The sequence below is a fragment of the Microcaecilia unicolor genome, chromosome 5, assembly GCF_901765095.1.
Source record: "Microcaecilia unicolor chromosome 5, aMicUni1.1, whole genome shotgun sequence".
In the NCBI taxonomy this organism is placed as follows: domain Eukaryota; kingdom Metazoa; phylum Chordata; class Amphibia; order Gymnophiona; family Siphonopidae; genus Microcaecilia; species Microcaecilia unicolor.
In genome coordinates this window covers 235,800,781-235,828,260 of record NC_044035.1, presented here as the reverse complement: position 1 = coordinate 235,828,260, position 27,480 = coordinate 235,800,781, and the positions used below count along the sequence as shown (strand labels likewise).

The following is a 27,480-nucleotide window of genomic DNA, read 5'->3' as shown; positions in this document are numbered from 1 at the left end:
TCCTACAGCCATAAATAAGTTTAAAGCAGTGTCTTGTACTAGTTATAGCCTGTGTAGCTGTGTTTGGAAGTCCAATGAGAAGAGAACTGCAGTAATCAAGCTAGTAATTACCAAAGCTAAAAGTAAAGGTTTTTTTTTAAAAAGACAAAGTCCAATATTGACCGAAGAGAACCGAAGAGAATGAATGTAAGTGTGAAAAAGCAACAGGAAACCACCCAAGAGGTATGGTGATAAAATAAGAGATCCTTGTTCAGGGTTACACCCAGAACCCTGATGATCTCCTTGAATAGTACAGGAATTCCTTTGATGGTTAAAGTGGATAGTATATTACCAACTGCATAAGAAGGGAAGATCATGGTTTCAGTCTTCATGGTGTATTTGGAGGGGCATAATCGAAAGGGGCACCCAAGTTATCCTGAGGACGTCCTCGCAGGACGTCCCGGCGAAGGGGCGGGAAAACCAGTATTATCAAAACAAGACGGGCGTCCATCTTTCATTTCAATAATACGGTCGTCCTTAGCGACGGTCGTCCCTGATTTTCGGCCATAATGGAAACCGAGGATGCCCATCTCAGAAACGACCAAATCCAAGCCATTTGGTCATAGGAGGAGCCAGCATTTGTAGTGCACTGGTCCCCCTCACATGCCAGGACACCAACTGGACACCCTAGGGTGCACTGCAGTGGACTTCACAAATTGTTCGCAGGTGCATAGCTCCCTTACCTTGTGTGCTGAGCCCTCCAACCCCCCCCCCCTAAACCCACTCCCCACAACTGTACACCACTACCATAGCACTAAGGGGTGAAGGGGAGTACCTACATGTGGGTACAGTGGGTTTTTGGTGGGTTTTGAAGGGCTCACATTTACCACCACAAGTGTAGCAGGTAGGGGTGGATGGGCCTGGGTCCGCCTGGCTGAAGTGCACTGCACCCACTAAAACTGCTCCAGGGACCTGCTCCGGTGGTCATCTGGTCAGTTCGGGCACCTTTTTGAGGCTTGGTTGTAAAAAAAAAAAATGGACCAAGTAAAGTCGCCCAAGTGCTCATCAGGGACACCCTTCTTTTTTCCATTATCGGTTGAGGACGCCCATGTGTTAGGCATGCCCCAGTCCCGCCTTCGCTACGCTTCCGACATGCCCCCGTGAACTTCACCCTGTGATGGAAAGCAGTTGAGGACGCCCAAAATTGGCTTTCGATTGTGCCGATTTGGGCGACACTGGGAGAAGGACGCCTATCTCCCGATTTGTGTCGAAAGATGGGCACCCTTCTCTTTCAAAAATAAGCCTGATAGGCTCCCCACCCCAGGAGAGATGCATCCATCATCAGCACTTTTTGTACCCAAGGAATTTGGAATGGAAGTCCCAAGGTCAAATTGGACCAAATTGTCCACCACTGAAGAGAGCACACAACCTCCAGGGACACTTGGATGACATCTTACAGACTTCCAGTGGCTTGATACCACTGAGAAGACAGGGTCCATTGAGCAATTCACATGTGTAGACGTGCCATGTGGAAGCCATGTGGCTCAATAATCTCAACATCTGCTGATCTGTGACCTGCTGCGATGTCTGAACCTTGGAAACACAGGAAAGAAGGTTGTCTGCATGGGTTTCTGGAAGGTAGGCCCGAACAGTCTTGGTATTGAGCAGGGCTCCTATGAAGTCCAGTTGTTGAACCGGATGGCGATGGGACTTGGGGTTCTTTATAATGAACCCATCCGCATGGACACCCGAGCACCATCCTCCGAGGTGCCTTCACCAGTCAATCTTCAAAATAAGAACACATGAACTCCCAGTCTGCGTAGCGACACTGCAACTACCGCTAGGCACTTTGTAAAGACTCTGGGGGCTGATGCGAGACCAAAAGACAACACGCGGCACTGAAAGTGACGTGTTCCCAGACAAAATCAAAGATACTTTCTGTGGGCTGGAAGTATCGGGTTGTGTGTGTAAATGCATCCTTCAAGTCCAGAGAGCATAGCCAATCGTTTTCCTGAATCATGGGAAGAAGGGTGTCCAGGGAAACAATCCTGAACTTTTCTCGAACTAGGAATTTGTTCAGAGCCCTTAGGTCTAGGATGGGATGCATCTCCCTTGTCTTTTTCTACACAAGGAGTATCTAGAATAGAATCCCTGCCCTTCTTCCCCTACTGGAACGGGTTCGACAGCATGGGCCTTGAGAAGGGCAGAGAGTTCCTCTGCAAGTACCTGCCTGTGCTGAGAGCTGAAGGAATGGGCTCTTGGTGGACAATTTGGAGGTTTGGAAAGCAAACTGAGGGTGTATCCAAGCCAGACTACTTGAAGAACCCATCGATCAGAGGTTATTAGAGGCCACCTTTAGTGAAAAAATGTTAACCTCCCCCCAACCAGCAAGTTGTCTGGGACGGACACTTTGATCATGGCTATGCTCTGCTGGAGCCAGTCAAAAGCTCATCTCTTGCTTTTGCTGGGGAGCAGCAGGGGCCTTGGGAGCACACTGTTGATGAGAACGAGCCTGGTGGGGCTGAGCTTGAGCAGGCTGGCGAGCCGCAGGAGTGTACCTACGCCTAGAATAGGAATAGGGGGCTCTCTGCGACCTACTGAAAAATCCTCCTGGATGAGGAGGTAGTTGCAGAAGACGCCTGGCAGGAGAAAGAAGACATAGCATCAGTATGCTGCTTGATTTCTTCAGCGACCTTCTTGACCTTCTCTTCGAAAAGATTATCTCCCCAGCAGGGGCAACAGCCATCCTTTGCTGGACAGAGTGGTCCAGGTCAGAAACATGCAGCCATGAGAGCCTGCGCATTGCTATACCTTAGGCAGAGATTCTAGATGCCATGTCAAAAATGTCATAAGTGCCCCTGGCCAAGAACTTGCGACATGCCTTCTCCTGCTTGACCAACTGGCGACGACTTGGCCTGCTCTGGAGGGAGCACATTAACCAAGTCTGACAGCTGCCGGGGCCGGTGTGAGAGCAGGACCATGGCTGCTAGGAGACGAATGTATCAGCACCTCCTGAATGGAGGGGGAATGGTCCTCCCAGCGTCGACGCTTTTCGGGTGCTGAATCCCTCGGCGCCCCGGAGCTCCCAGCACCGACTGTCGAAAGAGATCAGTGACGGTGCTTCTTGGCCTTCGCCCGATGCGCGTGACCCATTCTCCTTGGTGCCGACGAGGATGACTTTGAATCCTCATGTCGCCTCGGGGTCGGGTCTAATGATGGACTGTCCCGGGGGGCCTGCTTAGCAGGAGGCCTCAAAGTAGGTGGAGACCCACTCAATGCCTCGCTGCTCTCAGTGTCTCGGGGTCTCGCAGCAGCCATTCCTGCTGTGACTCCCGATGCCGGTGCAGTACTCGACGCCGACACCTCCAACCTCAATGCTGATGCTGACGTCGAAGATTGCCTCACCAATCTAATGCATTTTTTTGAGGGGGTAAGCAAACATGTGGACAATGGGGAGCCGGTTGATATTGTATATCTGGATTTTCAGAAGGCGTTTGACAAAGTGCCGCACGAAAGACTCCTGAAGAAATTGCAGAGTCATGGAATCGGAGGTAGGGTATTATTATGGATTAAGAACTGGTTGAAAGATAGGAAGCAGAGAGTAGGATTGCGTGGCCAGTATTCTCAGTGGAGGAGGGTAGTTAGTGGGGTCCCGCAGGGGTCTGTGCTGGGTCCGTTGCTTTTTAATGTATTTATAAATGACCTAGAGATGGGAATAACTAGTGAGGTAATTAAATTCGCCGATGACACAAAATTATTCAGGGTCGTCAAGTCGCAGGAGGAATGTGAACGATTACAGGAGGACCTTGCGAGACTGGGAGAATGGGCGTGCAAGTGGCAGATGAAGTTCAATGTTGACAAGTGCAAAGTGATGCATGTGGGTAAGAGGAACCCGAATTATAGCTACGTCTTGCAAGGTTCCGCGTTAGGAGTTACGGATCAAGAAAGGGATCTGGGTGTCGTCGTCGATGATACGCTGAAACCTTCTGCTCAGTGTGCTGCTGCGGCTAGGAAAGCGAATAGAATGTTGGGTGTTATTAGGAAGGGTATGGAGTCCAGGTGTGCGGATGTTATAATGCCGTTGTATCGCTCCATGGTGCGACCGCACCTGGAGTATTGTGTTCAGTACTGGTCTCCGTATCTCAAAAAAGATATAGTAGAATTGGAAAAGGTACAGCGAAGGGCGACGAAAATGATAGTGGGGATGGGACGACTTTCCTATGAAGAGAGGCTGAGAAGGCTAGGGCTTTTCAGCTTGGAGAAGAGACGGCTGAGGGGAGATATGATAGAAGTGTATAAAATAATGAGTGGAATGGATCGGGTGGATGTGAAGCGACTGTTCACGCTATCCAAAAATACTAGGACTAGAGGGCATGAGTTGAAGCTACAGTGTGGTAAATTTAAAACGAATCGGAGAAAATTTTTCTTCACCCAACGTGTAATTAGACTCTGGAATTCATTGCCGGAGAACGTGGTACGGGCGGTTAGCTTGACGGAGTTTAAAAAGGGGTTAGATAGATTCCTAAAGGACAAGTCCATAGACCGCTATTAAATGGACTTGGAAAAATTCCGCATTTTTAGGTATAACTTGTCTGGAATGTTTTTACGTTTGGGGAGCGTGCCAGGTGCCCTTGACCTGGATTGGCCACTGTCGGTGACAGGATGCTGGGCTAGATGGACCTTTGGTCTTTCCCAGTATGGCACTACTTATGTACTTATGTACTTATGACATGGCTCCAAAAATCTTCTCACGTTGAACCTCTTGGGAAATTTGGGTTCTTTTCTTCATGCGAAGACAAAGGACACAATTGGCAGGGCTATGGTCGGACCCGAGGCACTGTATACACCAAGAATGGGTGTCTTTCCCCGAGTTGGTCTGGTTGCACCGGGTCCAACGTTTGAAGCCACTGGGAGTCTTCAATGACATGGAAGGAAAAATGGCTTCTGCAAAATTAAAAGTCACGATGGTGCCTAAAAAAGGGAAGAAGGCACAAAAAAGACACCTAAATAAGCAGACCTAAAACCGGCCCATGCTGAAAAAGAAAAACTTAAAAACGTGGGCAAATATCTAGGGATCATAAGGGACTTGTTTTGTTTTTTTTAAACAAATTGAAAAAATAAAAGTAGAAAAAAGAAAGCAGGCAGCGAACACCGCTGAAAGGCACAGAAATAGCTCTCTCCCAGACATGTGAGGAGCAGGCGAAAAGAACCGCTGCTTCTCATGCGGAGAAAACAAAAGTGAAAGGCACAGCTGAACTGCGGGCGGGAAGGCAATCGTGCATGCGTGTTGGAGCGCTTCTCGCGCTCCAGAAAGCTCTCGTTCTTTTTGCTTTGGCATTTTGCCGGCCTGGGTGATGCGGGATGCGTCTACCCACTTGTGAGAATTGTAAGCCTGCTTGTCCTCAGAGAATTCCTGTTTGGTGTATGGTAAGTCCATTGTCGGCTTACCGTCGCTTATATTCTGTTAAGGTCGTTCTGCACAGAGCACCCTTTACAGAATACTAGCTTAGTGTGGATCATCCCAGGGCCTAGCTTTTAGGCAACATTTATTGAATTCCCTCCTTCCTATATGACCTTGAGCAAGTCAATTTGCTCTCCTTTGTTTCAATTTTCCAATTGAGAAATAATAACATTATGTTGCCCTCTCATTCATTGTTTGTTATGCTGATGAAATAGTAAATTAAAAGGCGTGTTGGAATTGTTTCTAAACACCGCCCTGGCCTTAAATGAAAGGCCATCCAATTATTCCAAACAGAGAAATTTGAGTTTATTGACAAGAGACCATGAAAAATTCATTTACTATGTTATGTTATACGTCATTTTAAATCCAAATCATAATACATAGCAGATATTCACAAGTAGGGTAACCAGTTGGTTCAAGGGTCACAAGGAACAGGTGTAACAGACCAGATTTATCCACTCATAGTTAAACTGAACTAAAAGATTCTTTTTCCCTGGGCCTCCTCAATAACATTAAATTGGATACTTCTAATTGCAGCTCCATTCAGCCAGCCTATCATTTTAAAAGAAAGTTCAGCAAAAGGGACCACAGTGAATCTCACCTGCCTGTCCTATGGAGGCTACCCAAAGGCGACCATAGTCTGGTATAATGTAACTGGGAATGCCACTCTCAACTCAAGCTTCAGTTCAACCAGTTTCATTCAAGACCCTGAGACACAGACATACAACATGAGCAGCCACCTGGTGATGGAGATCACTGCACCATTCAGTGTTGCCTGTTCAGTACAAAGTACCTATCTCCCAGAGAGGAACTCCACCATCTGGATTGGTAATGTATTCTCTTTTGGAAAATCCCCAAGGAAATTGTTCAGATGAACCTAGGGAGCCTATGTTTGTGTGCATGCTAAGATCATGTAGCAAAAAAACCCCTGAACAATAATTTTGAAAGAAACTCCAAATAAGTGATAAACATTAGGGGTCCTTTTTACAAAGCAGCGGTAAGCATTAACGTATGCTTACTGCATGCAACAAAAACACTACTGCGGGACACAGTAATTCTGGGATTGGCATGCACCAATCCTGTGCTAAAAAATATATTTTTTAGCGCAGTGACATGTTTGCAGATGGAGAGTAGGCATGCCCTGTGCTAATCGAGTGGCACGGGTAAATTGTCTCTTGATGCACGGTTAACGCAAGAGCCCTTACCACCTAGTAAATAGGTGGTGGAAAGGGCTCACAAGCTAATGGCCATGCACTAATTAAGAAATAGCATGTGGCCATTAATAGAAAAAAAAACAACAAATTGTGGCTATTTTACATCCGCACTAAAAGTGGCTCAGCATGCAGAAAACCCACACAGGCCACTTTTTAGCACAGCTTTGTAAAAAGGCCTCTTAATTTTAGTGCTCATAAAACTGAGATGTAAACAGCACTGAAGGTGTCAAACATCACATCCCATATTTTTTAAACATTGTATAAGTTTTTTTTATGTATAAATAGTGTTCAAAGTGAAAATCTCAGACCATACAGCTCGCAAAAAAAAAACAAAAAAGTCAAAAAGCAAGTGCAGAGTTATTCCAAAGTCTATAATCAACAATATGGATATATCTTAATTTGTATCCTAGGTGTGTGCTGGCAAAAATTTCAGTAGTTCCTGGCCATGGCTATTTTGAATAATAAGTTATATATTACTTACTAATTTAATAGACTAGCAATTTCTGGGGTGATTGCCTTTCGGTCCTGGTGATTTGTTGCTCTTGTCAGTTTGTTCTATTACATTTTCTAGATGTACAGTGATTGTGCTTTTGCTGTTCTGAATCATCACCATCAAAGGTTTCTGGTGTTGGCATGACTCCAACCTCCTCCTCAGTAAAGACTGAGGCAAAGAAATCCTTTAGTTCTTCTTGCTATTAACCTTACCCTCCCTAAGCACACCTTTTACCCTTTGGTCATCCAGTAGTCCATGCGACTTCGTCATGGGAGATTTGCTTCAGATGTACTTGAAGTGTTTGTGGTATTAGTTCTTGCCTCCACAGCAAGCTTTGATGTACCTCCAGGAGAGGGGTTGAGAAGCTTTGTACTAGAAAGTAGGTAAAATTTAAGGGGGAGAAAGAGATGGTAGAATTGGAGGGCTAAATAAGAATGGAGAGATGGATTGGGTAAATAGGAAAAGGGTAGAAACAGGAAGACTGAGTATTAGAGGGAAGGAGGGGTGAAATCTGAGTGGCAAAAAAGTTAAATAGTGAAAAGAGTTACAAGGGAAAGGTCAATGTCATGATACAGACAGTGGTGTGCTGGAACCGGCTCGCAAGAGCCGCTTGTTAAATTTTGACAGCTCTTGCGAGCCGGTTGTTGTTCGGGGTGAGCCGGCTCCATTGCACGAGGTAAGCATGGCTTACCTCCCCTCCCGCTTCCATCCATGTCTAGCGATGTCCTTCACCCCCACCCTCCCCTGCCGCTCCCATCTGTCACTTTCAATTACCTCCCTCGAAGCCCTGCATTATTTAAGGCCCTGCTGCCCGTCTCCAGCTGCCTTCCCTGCCTGCTTCTGAGGCGTTCGCGCCCTTAGTCTCGCCTTCTGACGTCATTCTGATGTCATTTCCTTTTTCCGTGGCGGGACTAAGGGCGCGAACGCCTCAGAAGCAGGCAGGGAAGGCAGCTGGAGACGGGCAGCAGGGCCTTAAATAATGCAGGGCTTCGAGGGAGGTAATTGAAACTGACGATGGGAGCGGCAGGGGAGGGTGGGGGCGAAGGACATCGCTAGACATGGATGGGAGCGGGAGGGCAGGGGAGGGAGAAGAATTGCTGTGCATGGATGGGCAGAGGGAGGCAGGGGAGAGCAGGGCCGTGCCGATGCAGTAAGCGGGGTAAGCAAGGCAGGGGGGCACCTGCCTTCGAGGGGCGCCGTGCCCTGCCGTCCCTTCCTTCTGCTCACTTGCAAAATCTTTTTCCTGAAGTTGCGATTCTCCTATTTCCCCTGCCCTCCTTTTTATGGCAAACCGGAAGTGAAAGCAACGCAGCAGTATTCACTGAAGCAGGCAGGCTCTTCAAGTTATTTGAGAGAATGCAACCAGATTGCTATATATGCTTTGGTTTGGTGATAACTCCTCACTCAGGGTGAGCTTCAGAGCTTGAACAGCATTCAAATTAAAGAGAACCTGAAATTTTAAAAGTGCTAAAAATAAATTTTAAAAGTATTTGCATTAAATCTAATTGCAGAATTCAGGTGCTGGGAGTCTGTACTTGGTTGTCATATGCTCAGATTTGTTTAAATCATATGCAAATTAGTCCATTTTTGGGAGGTTCTCATTTGCATATTTATGGATAAAAAATGATGGAATGTTTAGAGCCTTAATGTTAGGTCATGGCTCTGATCAAAAGTGTGGAGTTTGATCCAAAAACGAAGGGTTTATCTAGTGTTTTTCACTAAAAATTCCCATGAGTGTCTGTATGTTAATCTGCATTCAAATAGAGCTCTCTGATTGGATGGTCAGCTTCTGTTAGAAATCTGCCGGGAAGGGAACAGAGTGAGACACAGCAACTGACCGTCGGTTTGGCCAAGAGAGACATGCAGCTGTGAGTTCCTGTGTGTGTTGACTGAAATTATAAAAGAGTGCCTGATTATGTGGTAAATGAGAAAATATGAATGAAAAGAGGTTGGTGGAGATTGAAGTTTCTCTAGTGAGAAAAGGATCTGAATATTTCAGGATTACTTGAAGTTTATGAAGAATAGAAAAGGGTGAATTTCAGTTTGAGTGTTCAAATCCTATAAGCTATATAAAGGCTAGGTAGATTTAAGTGACTGTAAGCAAGGAAACCTTAATATTTGATCTGAAATAAATATTTGATCTGAGATAGTTGATCAGAGATAAATGTTGGATCTGAATTATATCCTTTGGTGCAAAGGAGATTAGAAAAAGAATCTTTGGAAACTAAGAGGACTTTGCTCACATTTTGAATTAGCATTCCTATTTTGAGTTGGAAATCTTTGAAGTGTTATGAAAATACATTTTGCTTTAATGAAATTGCTAAACTTTAGAGTCAGAGACTTATCAATGAGGGATACATACAGTGCTATTTTTTCCTGAGGTCCGGCTTACTTGCCTGCTCCCTTCTGTTCCTGCTCTGCTAGATGGAGGGGGGGCGCTAACTGATAGTTTGCAGGGGGGCACCAGAGACCCTAGGCACGGCCCTGGGGGAGAGAATTGCTGGACATGGATGGGCAGAGGGGGGGCAGGGGAGAGAACTGCTGGGCATGGATGGGCAGAGGGAGGCAGGGGAGAGAATTGCTGGACATGGATGGGCAGAGGGAGGCAGGGGAGAGAAGAGAGTTTCAGGACATGGATGGAGGGGAGGGCAAGAGAAATTCTGGACATGGATGGAGGGGAGGGAAGGGAGACAGAAGAAATGCTAGACATGGAGGGAAGATAGAGGAAGGAGATTAGATGAGGGAAAAGGAAGTGAGGAGAGAAACTGCACATGGATGGAGAAAATAGGCAGAAGCTGGATCCACTGTACAGTCAAATCTGCGGAGGACCAGAAATGAAGAAGAAAAGAGGAAAGAAAAGAAATAAATGGAAAGGAAGCCCTGGAAACGGAGTCAAGGGAACAGATAGAGAGCAGCAGAATCAGATACTGGGCCAGCATGATCAGAGAAACAAAGTCACCAGACAACAAAGGTAGAAAAAAATAATTTTATTTTCATTATAGTGTTTGGAATATGTCCACTTTGAGAATCAGGTGCTGAACATTAAAAGTTTATATTTATTTACTTATTTATGGCATTTTATCCCATATTAAACATGAATTAGATTGGAACCTGGGATCATTTAATTTTTTTTTTCCTGGAGAGAGTAATGCATTGCCCCCCCCCCCCCCCCGGCTATAGCCAGCTCTGCAATTTTGAGGGGGCGCAGAGGTGGATGGGGGGGCACAGTGGTGGATGGGGGGCGCCGAGGTGGACCGGGGAGAGAGCCTGTTGTTAAAAATTTACCAGCACACCACTGGATACAGATGTAAGAGATGAAGGGAAGAAGACAAGAAAAGACAGACAAAATGTGAAACGGACCCTAGAAAAAAAGATCAGCACAAGGAAAGTTGAAAAGACAGACTGGGAGTTCCCCAATTAAAAATGGCCAGACAACAAAGGTAGAGAAAAGCTTTTATTTTTTCATTCTAGCAACTGGGATATGCCTGCTGTAGGTATATACAGCTCTGTCTGTGTATTTTGTTTAGTACCATAGGTCAGGCTTGTCCAAGTTCAGTACTTAATGGCTGAAAAGAGGTCAGATTTTTAAGGTATGGAACACCATGAAGCCTGAAGCCATGATCTTCCCTTGTCATGCTGTTGATAATATACTATCCACTTTAATCATCAAAGGAATTACTGTACTATCAAGGAGATCATTGGGGTTCTGGGTGTAACCCTGAACAAGGATCTCACATTTCATCACCATACCTCTCAGGTGGGCTCCTGTTGCTTTTTCACACTTAGACAGATTCTCTTCTGTCAATGTTGGATTTTCTGTCTCTTTTAAACTTTACTTTTAGCTTTGGTAATTACTAGCTTGATTACTGCAGCTCTCTTCTCATTGGACTTCCAAACACAGCTACACAGTCTACAACTAGTACAAGTCAAGACACTGCTTTAAACTTCTTTGTGGCTGTAGGAAATTTGACTTGATATCTCCTCTTTATACAAGAACTCTGACTCCTTGTTACTTACAGAATACTGTTCTAACTCACCAGATTTAGTCCTCTAGTTCTCCAGCATTTTAGCAAATCATCTCATACTTTATACCACCTCCAGAACTCTTCGCTGTTCCCAGAAAAAATGTGTTATCCATCCTATCCCTTCACCATGCTCATCTTGATAGTATTTAAAATTCATGTTGTGTCACAGCACCATCTCTATGGAACTCGTTACTTCTACACTTAATGTCTAGAGACCTTAGCAAATTTAAGGGCCTTTTTTCTAAGCCACGTAGGTGCCTATACGCACCCAATGTGTGTTAATTTGGAGTTACTGTCCAGCTACTGTGCTACCCTTAAAGTAATTAGATTTTTGACATGCGTCCGCTATGCACGCCGGAAAATAATTTTTTATTTTCTGGAAAGCAGTAGAAACCGGGTGGTAATCGTCATTCTACGAGCGTAGATAATTACCGCCCAGTTAACGCATGAGTCCTTACCACTAAGTCAATGGCTGGTGGTAAAGTCTCAGACCCAAAATGGATGCGCGCCAATTTTTATTTTGCCACATGTCCATTTTCGTCAAAAATTTTATAAAGGCCTTTTTTATAGGCGCGCTGAAAAATGGATCTGCGTGCACCCATAACACATGCCTACACTAGCACAGCCCATTTTTCGGTGCACCATAGTAAAAGGACCCCTTAATCCTGCAAAGCAGATTGAAAAACAGAGGAAAAGTAAAAGGCTTTAAGCAAGGATTTGACTACTCTTTTCTACCTTACTGATAATTTGGTTTTTCTGATTGGCTTGGCTCTTCTGCTCTCAAATCTTTAGTTTTTTCCAGTTGGCGCACAACTGCCCAAAGGATGAGATCTATTTTATCTTCCTCCTGTTTACCTTCCCATGACTTCCATCTATTATATTTTGTAATTTTCCCTCTTCCTATTATCCACTTGTATCAATGTCTTACCTTTTTTATTGTCTTTATGTTTTTAATTGACCCTTCCCTTTTTAGGTTGTTTTATTATTGAATTACTTGTAAACCATGGTAAAATTATGTATCATACCTGATAATTTTCTTTCCATTAATCATAGCAGATCAATCCATAGACTGGTGGGTTGTGTCCATCTACCAGCAGGTGGAGATAGAGAGCAATCTTTTGCTTCTCTATATGTGGCCATGTGCTACCAGGAAATCCTCAGTATAGTCGATATCAATGCTCCATCCGCAGGACTCAGCACATAGAGAATTACACCCACAAAGGGACATTCTTTCCAGCCCACCACCGCCAAAGTGGGGGGGGGGGGGGGAATCATTCCAGCCCACCACCGCCAAAGCGGGGGGGGGGGGGGGAATCACACCCACCGACGCGGGGGGCACTGGCTTATCCTGCTACCACAATCGCGGGAGGAGCTGGCTTACCCTAACACCGCTGAAGTGGGAGGGATACAAAGCTACCCTACTATCGCACGAAGCGGGAGGGAGCGCCGGCATAATTTAGTTATCAATCCAGCCACCGTCGAAATGGAGGGAGAGGAAGCAGCAGCTCATTGTAACACAAACTCGTCTCAACTCAAGGAAAATCCAATTGGAAGAACTTGAACACGAAGTCCTCCTGAACAGGAACTGAAGACTAAACTTGAACCTGAATTATAACCAGAACACAAACAGTACAGATACCTGGGAGGGGCTATGGATTGATCTGCTATGATTAATGGAAAGAAAATGATCAGGTATGATACATAATTTTACCTTCCATATCATCAAGCAGATCAATCCATAGACTGGTAGGATGTACCGAAGCAGTACTCACCCAGGGGGCGGAACATGGAAATCCCAGAACGCAACACCGAAGCCCCAAACTGGGCCTTGGCCCGGGCTGCCACATCCAAGCGGTAATGTCGTGAGAAGGTATGAGCCGACGCCCAAGTTGCCGCTCTACAGATCTCTTCCAAGGAGACGGATCTGGACTCTGCCATCGAGGCCGCCTGTGCTCTAGTAGAGTGAGCCTTCAGCTGGATAGGCGGCACCTTCCCTACAGCCACATAAGCCTCCGCAATCGTCTCCTTGACCCAACATGCCACAGTAGGCTTAGATGCTTGCAGACCCCTACGAGGGCCTGCGAACAGGACAAACAGATGATCCGATATCCGGAAATCATCGGTCACTTCCAAGTATCTGATGATGACTCGTCTAACATCCAGATATTTGAGAGCAGGGTACTCCTTTGGGTAATCCTCCCTATGAAAGGAGGGTAGACAAAGCTGCTGATTCACATGGAAGCGAGAAATAATCTTGGGCAAGAAGGAAGGCACTGGGCGAATTGACACTCCTGCCTCAGTGAACCGCAGGAATGGCTCTCTACCCGAGAACACCTGGAGCTCGGAAACTCTTCTGGCTGAAGTGATAGCCACCAAAAAGACCGCTTTCAATGTCAGGTCCTTCAGCGACACCCTCAACAAGGGCTCAAAGGGCGGCTTCTGCAAGGCCCGTAGCACCAGATTGAGATTCCACGTAGGCACTATCGAGTCCAGAGGAGGGTGCAGGTGATTAACCCCTTTAAGAAAGCACACCACAACTGGCTGCAAAGCCAGGGAAGCACCCTTCAGTCGACTCCTGAAGCAAGCTAGAGCCGCTACCTGGACTTTAAGTGAACTAAGCGACAGGCCTTTTTTCAGACCTTCCTGCAGGAATGCCAACACTGAAGTAATTGGAGCAGTGAAGGGCAAAAGGGAGCCTGCCTCGCACCACGATGCAAAGGTACGCCAAACCCTGGCGTAAGTAGTAGAAGTAGAGCGCTTCCATGCTTTCAGCATAGTGGCGATAACCTTGTCTGAGAAGCCCTTCTTCCTCAGCCGCTTCCACTCAAGAGCCAGGCCGTAAGACCAAAGGGGGAGGGATCCTCCATCACCACAGGACCCTGATGCAAGAGGCCCCGCTCCGCTGGAAGCCGCAGAAGACCGTCCACGGAGAGCCAGATTAGTTCCGCATACCAAGGACGCCTGGGCCAATCTGGACCCACCAGGACCACCCGGCCTGGATGCTATGCCACCCGGCCATCATTGGCCAGGGCAGGAACACATAGAGAAGCTCTTGTATCGGCCACTGCTGGAGAAGAGCATCGACCCCCAGAGAACGAGGGTCCCGACCTCTGCTGAAGAACCGCGGTACTTGGCAATTGACTGAGGTTGCCATCAGATCCAAGGTCGGCATTCCCCAGTGCTTCGTGATCTCCAAGAACGCCCAAGCTGACAGCTGCCACTCTCCAGGACCCAAGGTATGCCGACTGAGAAAGTCCGCCTTGACATTCAGGACTCCTGCAATGTGAGCCGCCGACAGCTGTTCCAGGTTCGCTTCAGCCCACAGGCATAACTTCATGGCCTCCCCGACTAGGGGGGCACTCCTGGTACCTCCCTGGCGGTTGCCATAGGCCACAGCCGTGGCATTGTCTGACAAGACCCGAACTGGCCTCAGTACCAGAACCTGGAGGAATGCTTGCAGCGCCAACCGAATGGCTCGAAGTTCCAAGAGGTTGATGGACCACTTTGCCTCCACAGGTGACCATATCCCTTGCACTGTCCTTCCCAGACAGTGGGCTCCCCAGCCTGTCAAGCAGGCGTCCGTCGTGACGACAATCTAGTCCGGGGTCGTAAGAGACATTCCGGCGGCCAGCTTGTCTGGCATCAGCCACCAATTCAGTGCCTTGCGCAACGCTGGATCCAAGGGAAGGCGTATAGCATAATCCTCCAAAACCGGAGACCAACGCCGCAGGAGAGAGTGCTGTAATGGTCTCATATGGGCCCTGGCCCAGGGCACTACCTCCATCGTGGCCGTTATGGAGCCCAACAGTTGCACATAATCCCATGCCTGAGGAGTAGTGGAGGCTAGAAACCGGCCCACCTGGGCCCTAAGCTTGAGGCTCCGGCTGTCCGGCAGGAACACTCTGCCCACTTGGGTGTCGAACCGAACACCCAGATACTCCAGGGACTGAGTCGGGCGTAGCTGACTCTTCTCCCAGTTGATGATCCATCCCAGGGAGCTCAGAAGAGCAATGACCCTGTCCATTGATCTCCCACACTCTGCAAATGATGGACTTGCACTCCTTCCTTGCAGAGATAAGCCGCAATGACCACCATCGCTTTGGAGAAGGTCCGCGGAGCCGTAGCCAACCTGAACGGGAGGGCTCTGAACTGGAAGTGCCGGCCCAGCACCGCAAAACGCAGGAAGTGCTGATGAGGCCAGATGGGAATGTGCAAATAAGCTTCCTTGATGTCCAAGGATGCCAGGAATTCTCCTGCTTGTACCGCAGCTATCACGGAGTGGAGAGTCTCCATTCTGAAATGCCGTATTCTCAAGCCCAAATGACTCCCTTGAGGTCGAGAATAGGCTGAGAAGAACCTCCTTTCTTTGGCACCACAAAGTAAATGGAGTAGCGTCCCGTGCCAAGTTGATCTACTGGCGGATCAAGTTGTCCAGAGTCTGCTGAACTGCCGCCGCTTTGAGGGGAGACTTGTAGGGAGAGTTCATGAACCTGTCTCTCAGGGGCCGGCAGAACTCCAACTTGTAGCCGTCTCTGATGACTTCCAGAACCCAAGCGTCTGAAGTTACCCTGGTCCACTCGCCCAGAAATGAGGACAACCTTCCTCCTATCTGCTCTGGGCCATGGACCAGGGCCCCGTCATTGGGTACGAGACCCTGGGGGAGGGCCGGAGGACGAACCTCTGGGACAGCGGTCTCTGCCAAAGGAATGCTGCTTGGGGGAGAATTTCCGCTTGAAGGAGGAGGAGGAAGAGGAGCCCGACTTGCCCGGGCGATACCGACGGGCTTCCTGAAACCGTCCCTTAAAGGAACCAGGGCGAGCACTGCCAGCCCGTGCCCTGACCTCCGGCAACCTCTTGCCTTTAGAACTGCCGAGATCCGTCACGATCTTGTCCAGCTCGTCCCCAAAGAGCAGCTTGCCCTTAAAATGCAACTTGGCTAGGTGAGATTTTGAGGCATGGTCAGCAGACCAATGCTTAAGCTATAGCCACCGACAGGCAGAGACTGTCTGAGCCATACCTTTAGCCGAGGATCTCAAGTCTGCCAAGTAGGCCAAGCCCGACTCCAGGACCGGCCAATCTGCCCTTAAGAAAGGATCCGAGGGGGAGGCTCGCTGCAAAACGGTCAGGCATGCCCTGGCCACATAAGAGCCGCAAACCGAGGCCTGCAAACTCAGTGTGGCCGTCTCAAAGGCCAACTTTAAGGCCACCTCCAATTTCCTGTCCTGAGCATCCTTCAGGGCAGAGCCACCTTCCACCGGCAGAACCGTCTTCTTCGTCACCGCAGTGATTAGAGAGTCTACTGTGGGCCAGTGAAAGGCCTCCCGTTCACCCTCAGGCAGAGGATACAGACGGGACATGGCCCTGGCTACTTTAAGGCTCGCTTCAGGAGAATCCCATTAAGCCGAAATTAAAGTCTGCATGGCTTCATGAATGTGGAAGGTTCTGGGCAGGCGCTTTGTTCCCAGCATAATAGCGGAACATGCCGAGGCTGAGAGAGAGCCTTCCTCCGGAGAGGAAATGTTTAAAATGCTCATGGCCTGAACTAACAGGTTGGACAAATCCTCTGAGTGAAAAAGCCGTGCTGCAGAGGGGTCATCTGCCCCATCAGGGCGAGGATCAGCCTCCTCCAAAGAATCCCCGAAGGACCTTTGGGAGAACCCAGAAACGCTGCCCTCATCTACATCAGAGGAGACAGAGTCCCCTAAGGCCTGGTGATCCACCTGAGGGCGTTTGATCAGGGAGGACTCTTCACCCATGTCTGACAGGGGAGCTGGAGCAGTGTTTTGCAGAAGAAAGACCTGATGCAGCAGCAAAATAAACTCAGGAGAGAAAACGCCCCTGTTTGTGCACCTCTGCAGCCTAGGCCACGGCCCTAGAGGAACTCTCAACCTCCGCTCCAAAGAGTGGAGGAGAGGCGCGCTGCGCATCCAAAATGGCATCTGTCGCATCACTCCGCGAAGGAGCTACGCGGGAAGAATGGCGCTTGAATTTCCCCAACTTCTTACCGCCGCCCAAGTCAAGGGCGGCCATCTTTTTACTGTCTCCCACCTCAAGGGCGGCCAAAGAAGAAGCCGTCCGAGCAGCGTGGCCGGCCAAAACCAGAAGAGCGGACATCGGGGGATGGGCGCCTAAGGCGGGAAAACTGCCGACGCCCAGCGGAGGAAAAACCGGCTAACTCGCCAAACTCCAGAAAGGCGCCCAAAAAGGGCTTCTCTGCCTCCAATCCCCAAGCTTCCCCGCTAGACGTGCGAACGCGGTCCAGGGAGCGCTTTTTCGTGCCCTTGCCATCCGACGCCATAGCCATGTGGAGAACATTCGGGGACCCCCCTGCCCACTAGGAAAAGGTAAAAATTACCTGCTTCTTGCTCCGAGCTGCAACAAATTGCTGCCCCAGTGAGCAATTGCAAAGAAAGCTGTTTGCTTCAAAATCGCTTTTTTTTTTAACGGAGCCAGCGGGGGGGGGGGGGGGGGGGGTGGAGAGAAAAGGAGGGACCTGGAACCACCAGGTTTCACTCGCTCATGAAGAGCCCTCAACCCCAGGTCCTCAACAAAACCTAAACAAATAGACTTGGAGGCCTAGCCAGAGCTGCTGCTTTGTGACCACACACCTGCTGAGATAGAGAACATACTGGGGATTTCCTGGTAGCACATGACCACATATAGAGAGGCAAAAGATTGCTCTCTATCTCCACCTGCTGGTAGATGGACACAACCCACCAGTCTATGGATTGATCTGCTTGATGATATGGAATTAGAATTTTATGTCAAAACCATCTTTATTAATGAGAATGTTGCCAGCTACAGTAACACAGCAAAAGATCAGAAGATAACCAGCTGGCCATGACAGTGAAAACAGACCAACAATTTAAAACCACATTTTCAAGAAAAGTATCCCCCTCCCAATCTCACCCCTCCTCTTTGTCCCATAGCCAAAATATTATTTAGTAGTCAATCTGAAAAGGATGCGAGAGTGCACTGCATAAACACATAGTGAGAGAACCCCAAAACAGGCTCTAAACACTGACAAACTTATGAATGGCCTTTTCCCAGCTTGATATGCAGTCAGTTGTTCCATCCAAAGAAGAACATGCATTTGATTCTCTGCATGGTGATCCCTGGTGACTCTGCATAAACACAATGAATCAAGATACATTTCTTAGCAATAAGACAAGTTTTGCAAACAAAAATCTCATGATCTGCAGATTGCAATGCAAGATCATCCATAAGGTCTAAGAGACACACCTCAATAGTTCTAGACACAGACTCCCCAAGCATATGTTCTCCCATAGCTCCTCCCAAAATGCTTGTATCTTTGGACCAGGGGCATAGCCAGATGACCAATTTTGGGTGGGCCTGAGCTCAGGGTGGGTGGACATGGAATTCAGTTCCCCAGCTTCGCTCTCCACCCTTGCCCACCCGCCAACCTAAAATTATAAAATGCCTGAGCTGGAACAGTGCAGACTGCCTTACGAGGAGGCAATCTTCAATTGGTGGGGTTTAGGAATCCCTACAAGCCACAGAAAAGAATTTTTGATGGGCCTGAGTCCAGTGGGCTTCAGCCTACTCAGGCCCACCTGTGGCTACATCACAGCTTTGGACAGGTCCAAAAACAGTATATATAATAATGCCAGTGTCACGTCTGTGGTCGTGACCACCCTCAGACTTACCCTATTTCTGGGAATCAGTGTCTATGCTGGTTTCTGTCTACTTCTGAGTTGGCTCTGTTTCTGTCTCTGGGTGCTGGCCACTTCCAGCATGGTGCTGATTGCCTCAGTATACTGCACCTGTGTGGGTTTAACCTCTCTGTGCCTCAGTATACTGTTCCTGAGTTAGCTCTATCTCTGTCTCTGTGGGCTGGCTGCTCTAATGGCTTCACTTCTCTACACTTGTGTGTATTGGGCCTCACTGTACTTCAGTGGGCTGTTCCTGAGGTAGCTCTGTCTCAGGCTGGGTGGGCTGGCTGCTTCCAGCCTGACACTAATTACCTCACTAGACTACACCTGTGTGGGTTAGGTCTCTCTGGGCTTCTGTATGCTCCATGCCTGTGGCCTGAAGGGGTGACCTCATCTGTCAGGGCCTTCTTAAGGAACTGGTGTTCTAGTCTTCAGTGCCTTTGCATTGCCAATGCCTCCGCAGTGCCTTAGGTCCCGAGGTTAGTGTGCTGTTTGCACAGTTAGCTTTTCTTGTCTTTTCTTGTGGGCTTCCAGCCCTTCTGCTTTGCTAGTTACTATCACCTGTGGGCCTTGCCTTCTGGCTCAGGGTATTTATTCTCTGTGGGCTTCTAGCCTTTTTGTTATCCCTGTGCAGTGGCTCTGCTCCCTGTCTGAGGTTGGTTAGCGGCTGATGCTGCAGCCATTTCTCTCCTTTCTATCTGTTAGCTACTGTAGCTCCAGTCTTACCCTTCCTCTGGCAAGCGTATCTGTCATTCCCATTCCCTTGAGCTTAGCTTGTATGTAGCTCCTGTGTCCTCTTTCCTGCCAAGCTAAGCTTCCATGGACATCCTGCCTGCCTAGTGTTTGGGTGAACCCGGATCCAGTCAAGCTGTGCCAGTTTCCCGAATCCTGTGGGAGAAGCCTGTATTGAGTATCCTGTATCCTGCTTCTCAGCCTGAACCCTGAGGTAGGACGTTGTTCCTGGATTCCTTGTTGCTTTCCTCTTCAGCTCTAGCCTAGCCACCCCAGTCCTGTCTACTTCAGCCCGTCTTAGGGTTGCCTGTTTCCTGTTGGGTGGTTTTGCCTGCTGCTGCCACCTCCGTGACAGCGGCCCAAGGGCTCACATTTCCCCGAGAGACCCGACAGCCAGGTACATTCACATTTAGGGCAAGATGCTGATCTTCCAGGCCACAATTTAGCCACCCATTTTGGATGCATGTATAAACTGTGCAAAATTTTATTGTGTGTTTCCTGTAATTGGGCACATTTCACCAAAGTGGAGCCCCCGCCTATAAGGTCAATTAAGAGATCATCTTCTTCATATTCTTTCCCAAAATCTCGGGCTCTCCTAACATTTAAGGCTAAGTTCAGTATATAACTGCACAATCGTGCTACACTGCTCTCCCTGAAGTGCCCCAAAACATGCCCAAGGGACTCTTTTTATTGCATCCCTGATTTTGGTCGATAAATTTTCCACATAGTGTCGAGCCTGGAGATGCTTGAAAAAATCAAAACCAGGTAGACCATATTGAGCTCACAGCCACTCAGAGGAGCGTTTCAGACAGCTCTCCAGCTTAAGAAGATGTTGCACCTGCCAAAGACTTTATCATACTATTGTTTAAACCCCTTATTTTCCAGTCCAAGAGGAATATTTTATTGCCCACAAATAAAAGATACAGTGAACAAATTTCCAAGTCCCCAAATTTAAAAAAAAAAAAATCCTTCTATGCGTACCGTACCAACTGAAGTTTACTCTAAGTGTGGGTGGCAACTGTCAGCAACTGGCATGAAGGACATATTTATTTATTAGGATTTATTTACCGCCTTTTTGAAGGAATTCACTCAAGGCGGTGTACAGTAAGAATAGATCAAACATGAGCAGGAGGCAATTAGAGCAGTAAAAATAGTCGAACAACAATACAAAGTATGGCATAGTATACTACTTGCAATGACAACACAATATATACTAGAACATTATAATTGGTAGTGAAGGGTAAGGCAAAGTTGTAACATATACTGTAGATGAGTAAGAAAGTAGGAAGAATTAGAAAGTAAGGTGATTGATTTGAAGAAAGTTGCATGTGAGGTCAGAGAGATGGTTAAATATTACCTCAGCTAGGGTAGGAGTGGATAAACATAGGAGCCAACTTTTCAAAATTATTGGGGTGCTAAGCCCAGTGGAAATAACCTTTCCCTGGATACATACAAGGAATTTTTTAAATATTGGGTGTGCTCAAGCACTTACAGAACCCACAGAATCGGCTTCTATGGATATTACCATACTGTGCACTAACTTACATTTATTCTTTTACCCTCTAAAGTTCTACCGAGCTGAGCAAACCATCACACCATCTCCATTTTGTATTCTACTTGGTATCTCTATCTGCTCTTCTCATAACACTGTGTCTTAAACGTGCTTAAATTGTCACAGCTTTGGTTTCATTTCCTATACCAGAATATTCTGAGCATCTACTACTGGCACAGTCAGTTCTGGGGTAAGTGGCACACCGTCTCCCCTGCCTCCCTCTAGAAGCATACAGCACCTGACCTAGGGCTCCCAGAGACAACCTCTGCCCACCCTACCTTAAAGCCAGCCCTGGATACTGGTCATTTTGTCATCATTTACTACCATTTTCTGCATCCTGCCATTCAGATCATCTAGTTTACAACTTTGTTCTACTTCAGTACCACCCACCTTCTTTACTAATCTGTAAGGAGCAATATTAAGAGCCTTAATATAGTGTTCTGTCAGGCGATCTATTGTACTTCCCTCAAGGGCCCTGATCCACTATTTTAGTCCTCTCACTAAAGTCAGGCTTCTCTCTGACAGTATCTTCTTCTTGTGAAATACTCCAGAGTATATCTCCTTTCTTCTTTCAGAGTGCTGAAGCTTACTTTAAATAAACAAGTGCTTTTTGGCTGAAAACAAACCTTGACCGACAGCTGCGCGGAGGACAGGGAAAAGTAGTTACCTTCAGGTTTTTTTACATTGTCTGGCTCTGTTCTGGGCTGGCTCCCTTCCCTGTACCTCTCTGGCTCGCTCTCTGCCCTTCTTCAATGTTCCAGGCCGCCGGCAGTATCAGTGCAGTAAGCACACTGCCTTCGGCAACTCTGGAAGCTCTCCCTCTGTTGCAGTATCCCGCCTATGCGGGACAGGAAACTGTAACAGAGGGAAAGCTTCCAGGCCGCCGAAGGTAGTGTGCTTACTGCACTGACACTGCCGGCGGCTCGGGACATTGAAGGTCAGAGGACAGCGGTGCAGGGCATGGAGCAGGACGGTGCAGGGAGTGGGAGGGACAGGCACTTTATGCTCACACCACTGCCTCAATTATTGCGGGTGCTTGTGCACCCACAGCACCCACGGAGTCGGCGCCTATGTGCTGCAGTATGTGCAGCCCGAGTCAATCCTTGTGTGTGTGTGAGTGAGACTAACAAGTTGGTTACTTCTTCCGTTAAAGGCTTGGTTGAAGAGCCAAGCTTTTACCTGCTTCCTGAAGTAGAAGTATGATGAACTATAAGGCACACTAAGCTGCCACTCCAATGTCAAGTTTCAAAAATCACTTTTTTCTTCAAGCCAATCGCAAACCTGTCACAAGAGATGGGCATTATGGTATTGTCAAATGTCTGGTAACCTTAACCTCCCTCTCTGAGGTGGCAAGCACAAAAGATCTATGTTCATCCTGGGCTTTTTCCTAGCTACAGAAAGGTGTTCAGCAATTTATTCCTATGCTGCAGATCTCTTTGTTTAATAACAAGAAGCAAATATTGCAAAACATAAAAACTACTTTGGCAATATCATCATTTTCACTACTTGTACCCTGCCAAACAAGGAAAGTGGATAGTCATGCCAAGATTACAGCAGATGGGACTCGTATCATGAAAACATTGCCCCATGTTGACCTGCTAGAGCTTAGTTGGATCATGCAGAATCCGTAGATCCCAATATTTGAGCCCGTCTTCAGCCCATGTTAAGAGAAAATCCACCCCCCCCCCCACCAACCTCCACTCCTCTTCTATAGCTATTAACAATACTAACATCACTGACTTCTCTGTTTATTTGTAAACCAGTAAAAGTACCAAAACCATATAAATGTGTCAAGATCCCAGGGATGATTTCCTGTGGGTCCCAAAGGGCAACCAATAAATTAGACAAGGAGCCATTTTAAATCCATAGGTGCCCACCTGTAAGCCCCTTGCTGCCTGATCTTGTAGGAGCCCTTGTGCCAGAGGTTCTATGCACAAAACAAAAAGAGCAGATTAGAATGTGGGACTCATCAAGGCTGCCCCCGCTCAAGAAAAACAATCAGAAAGCACGCCATTAGTCAAAACCCATGCTTGAAGTGCAGTGTAGAATGCCTGAATCCAATGCAAAATTTGCCTCTCAAAACCAAATAACCTAAGTACCCACCATATATAATGCCAGGATACCGTGTCAAAAGCTTTTTTGATATAAAATTTAATTAAGGCTCCCTTATGGCCTAATTGTTGTGTCTCTCAAATGGCTGTTACTGTGTTTCGCACATTCACAATGGCATTTCTGCATAATACAAAGCCTACTTGTTTGCTTACCAGTTTAAGGATTAGTGCACTCTTTGGCTAACACTTTGGTGTACATTTTTATATCAGTATTTCAGTAGTGATATAGATCTATAGGAGCACATGAGGAATATCACTCTTTGGTGAGGGGGGGGGGAGTTAAAAGTTTGAAGACGTTATTATATGTACACACTGTTGATGTGCTGATTGCGGGTTATTTGTTCGCTCTGTACCATGTACCTGTATGGAATAGCACCTGTGTTCATTTTGTCTTCAATAAAATCGTTGAAACATAAAATTATCAACTACAGCCATATAAATACAGACCTCCAGTAGGAATGAGAAAATAAAAGCCCGACTCTTGGCCTTGTCTCCTCAACTACTACTACTCTTGTGTAAGTTCTCTAAAAACAAATGTTATGTTAAAAGTAGTGTATGGCATTGTATGTACTTTGGGCCATAAAGTGTTTGCATGCCTTAAGTATTAAAATAAACTACTTTTTCAAGCTTGCAAAAAAAAAAAAAAAAAACCATATGTACAGTACTGTTTATTATACATACAGTATACAGTTTCCATATACAGTCTCCGTTAACTGACAGGCTTACTTGAAGTAATCAGTTATAGTCCTCTGTACACTCTTGGGTCTGTGAGTTCCATAGACTACGTCTGCCAGATGGTAAAAACTGTCATAGCACTGACATCCAGTGGCCTCCAGATAGGCCCACGCGGTGTTGAGACTCTCCAGTGCTCTTGCAAAAATGACAGGAGGAGGTTGTTGAATTTCGTCAGCATGTGCCTCGCTGCTCATTTCTTCATCTGTTCCATCAGCCGTTGTTGTCTGCGTGTAGGCGCATATCTCAACATCAGTGCTGTCTTCAGCTGTTTGTAGATTGTAATCAACAGCTACGTAGCGATGGAACTCCTCTTCAGTAACACCGGCTGGGATGTCAGTAACCTGTTCATCTGACACGTTTGCAACAGCTGCATCTGTTTCATCCCTCTCCACATCCTTAACAAAGCTTGCCCGCTTGTAGCAGTTCACAATGGTTGCCTGTGTAACATGATTCCAGGCTTCTTTCTGCATATGTAGGGAATCCAACAGTGATAGATTACGAGCCAGTTCAACAGCACGTTTATCCTTGCCAGTCTGGTCATCCATAATGCTCATCAGACGACGTAGCACAAGAGCCCGATAATGTTGTTTGAAATTGGCTATTATGCCCTGATCAGAGAGGTAGTGTTTGGTGGCAGGAAGACCACCTTGACATTAGACAGCCTGACATTATCCCTGTGTGCAGCACAATTATCACAAAGCAACAAAATCTGACTCCTTTGTGCCCGCATTCTAGTGTCTAACTTCTTTAGCCACTGCTTCCAAATTTCCCCAGTCATCCATGAATTTGCGTTAGCCTCGTATGACACAGGAAGTCGCTTAACTTTCTTGAAGCAACGGGGCTGTTTGCTCTTTCCAGTGATGAGCGGTTCCAACTTCTCACTCCCATCCATATTGCAGCAAAGGAGGATCGTCAGTCGGTCCTTCGACGTTTTACCTCCAGTAGTTTCGGCATGTTTGAATGCAAGTGTTCCATCAGGAATCGCTTGCCAGTAGAGACCATTTTTATCAGCATTGAAAATGTTACGAGGTGCAAACTCATTCAAGATGGTAGGAAGAACTGAAACAACCCAATTTTCAACACCAAAGTCATCAGTGTCTTGTTTCTCACCATGTTGTTTCTTGAATTTTATGTTGTTCCTCACCTTCCATCTTTCCAACCATCCAACAGTGGCTTTGAATTCAGTTAGTCCAAGACTTTCAGCTAGCTGGTTGGCTTTCTCCATAAGCAGTGGACCACTGATAGGAAACCGTCTGCTCCTGACTCGAGAAAACCACCGAAGAAGAGCATCTTCTACCTCCTCAGCTTTTCCCGCCCGTTTTCGTTTCCATTGTAGATTTGTATTGTTTTGCCAGTCTTCCAGAAGCTGGTCTTTCTGCTTCAAGACACGTGAAATTTGACTGGGATTGACACCATATTCTTTAGCAATAGATGCTTGACTTTGTTTTCTAATTTTTTAAGAACTTCTATTTGTTCAGCCAGTGTTAAAGTCTTACAGTTCCGCCGCAATGACAACCCCGGTGTACGCTCTAACAACATTCTTTCGCTTATTCTGCCTGTGGCAGTTAAAGAGGCAGTAAATTTGAAATCTTGTTGGTTGTCACGTGCCAATCGGCTTCCATATTCCATGCACACACTTATACGGAGTCTTTCCTGCAGAGGAGCGGTCTTGAACCATGCATATAAGCGAATCTTGCACTTATCAGTGGTGCGCTAAACTGAAGTTTGTCCCCATAGAAATTGATGGTGCCAAAGACGGGACCGAAGTACGGCATGCAATTAAACAGAGCATGCACTTATTCGATTTGCACTTAAATGGAATGCACTGTAATTCAAGGTAGGATCCCGTTCCTGCCTAGGTATAATTAGGATGAAAGCTTCATTAAAAGAAGGGAGGGACCCTCGTCCAGTATCCTCCCCATAGAGAACAGCCAAAGTAAGCACCACATGGTTTCCCAAAAATTTATAAAATTCCACCAGGAGAGCATCTGGTCCTGGAATTGTATTTAATTGTTTCTTGGCCTGCCCTATTTCTGTACCAGTTAACAGACCATTAAGCTTACCAAAGTCCTCTGGTGAGAGGCGTGGCAAGCGCATTTGATGAGAAAATTGACCTCATTGTCCTGCGTCTCCTATTAAAAAATTTTATAATGAGTTTAAAATGTTTGACTATTCCTGAATTTGTGTATATAGTTGGTGTGATATAGTATGGATGAAAGGTATAAATTTATGGGTCCTTTTACTAAGGTGTGCTGAAATATAGCCTGCGGTAGTGTAGGCATTTGTTTTGGGCGCACACATATTCATTTTTCAGTGCACCTGCAAAAAATGCCTTTTTAAAATTTTTCCCGAAAATGGAAGTGCGGCAAAATGAAAATTGCCACGTGTCCATTTTGGGTCTGAGATCTTACCACCATCCATTGACCTAGTGGTAAAGTCTCACACGGTAACTGAGCGGAAATGACCTACGCGTGCCAAATGCCACTTGGCGTGTGTCATAGTAACATAGTAAATGACGGCAGATAAAGACCTGTACGGTCCATCCAGTCTGCCCAACAAGATAAACTCATTTTACATGGTATGTGATACTTTATATGTAAACCTGAGTTTGATTTGTCCTTGCCTTTCTCAGGGCACAGACCGTAGAAGCCTGCCCAGTACTGTTCTTGTACTAAGTTCTGAAGCTAACATCGAAGCCCCTTAAAATTTACAATCCAGCCCATCCCTATCTATTCAGTCACGATCAGGGTGTAGGAACGTAGAAGTCTGCCCAGCTCCCGTTTTGTTTCCAATTACCGGTGTCCGATACGCACATCCAAAAATAAAAATTATTTTTTGGCCATGCATATCGGATGCGCGCCAAAAATGAAATTACCTCAAAAGCCATGCGGTAGCTGGGTGGTAACTCTATTTTGGCATGCGTTGGGTCCGCATAGACACGAGGCTTAGTAAAAGGGCCCCTTAATGCCTTCTGACAACCACAGGCCCCAGGTTTATTACCATATTTAAAATAATATATGTTTGCCATATAAAATGGCAGTAGAGGCTCTGCAATGTGAAAGTGTGCTCAGTGTCCTCTGAATATTAAAAAAATAGACCTTTGGTGGCAGATGTTATGCCTTTTGCTGTTTTATAAGCCTAGCTCCATATAATTCTCTCATAAGCAAGAGAATTAGTTTTTTGTTTAGGTAACTTTGTAAGTGATAATCTCACCATGCATCATAGCCTCTGCTGTTTCCAGGTGTATCTACATGTTGTTGATTGTGATTTGAAAACTCTTCCCATTTCCACACTAAAAATTGTTGAAAGTCAGGATTACGAGACAATCTCTGGGCATCCTCCACCAACAAGGGCGTTCCCACCAAGTAAAATTCCAGAGGCAAAACCAGAGCATGGTCAGAAATCATAAGCAGGCCTATCTATGCTTTGAGAACCTTGGAAAAAGAAAATCTGATCAGGGCCGTGCCTAGGGTCTCTGGTGCCCCCCTGCAGACTATCAGTTGGC

At 46.7% G+C, this 27,480-nt stretch overlaps 1 protein-coding gene across 1 annotated transcript in view; it reads left to right on the top strand.

Moving 5' to 3' along the window:
- LOC115470603 (T-lymphocyte activation antigen CD80-like) overlaps positions 1 to 27,480 on the top strand; it is a 102,334-nt gene that overhangs the window by 27,337 nt on the left and 47,517 nt on the right. The window contains exon 4 of the mRNA XM_030203899.1: positions 5,978 to 6,268. Within this exon, the coding sequence (XP_030059759.1) occupies positions 5,978 to 6,268 (291 nt within the window). The remainder of the gene's footprint in view (positions 1 to 5,977; positions 6,269 to 27,480) is intronic.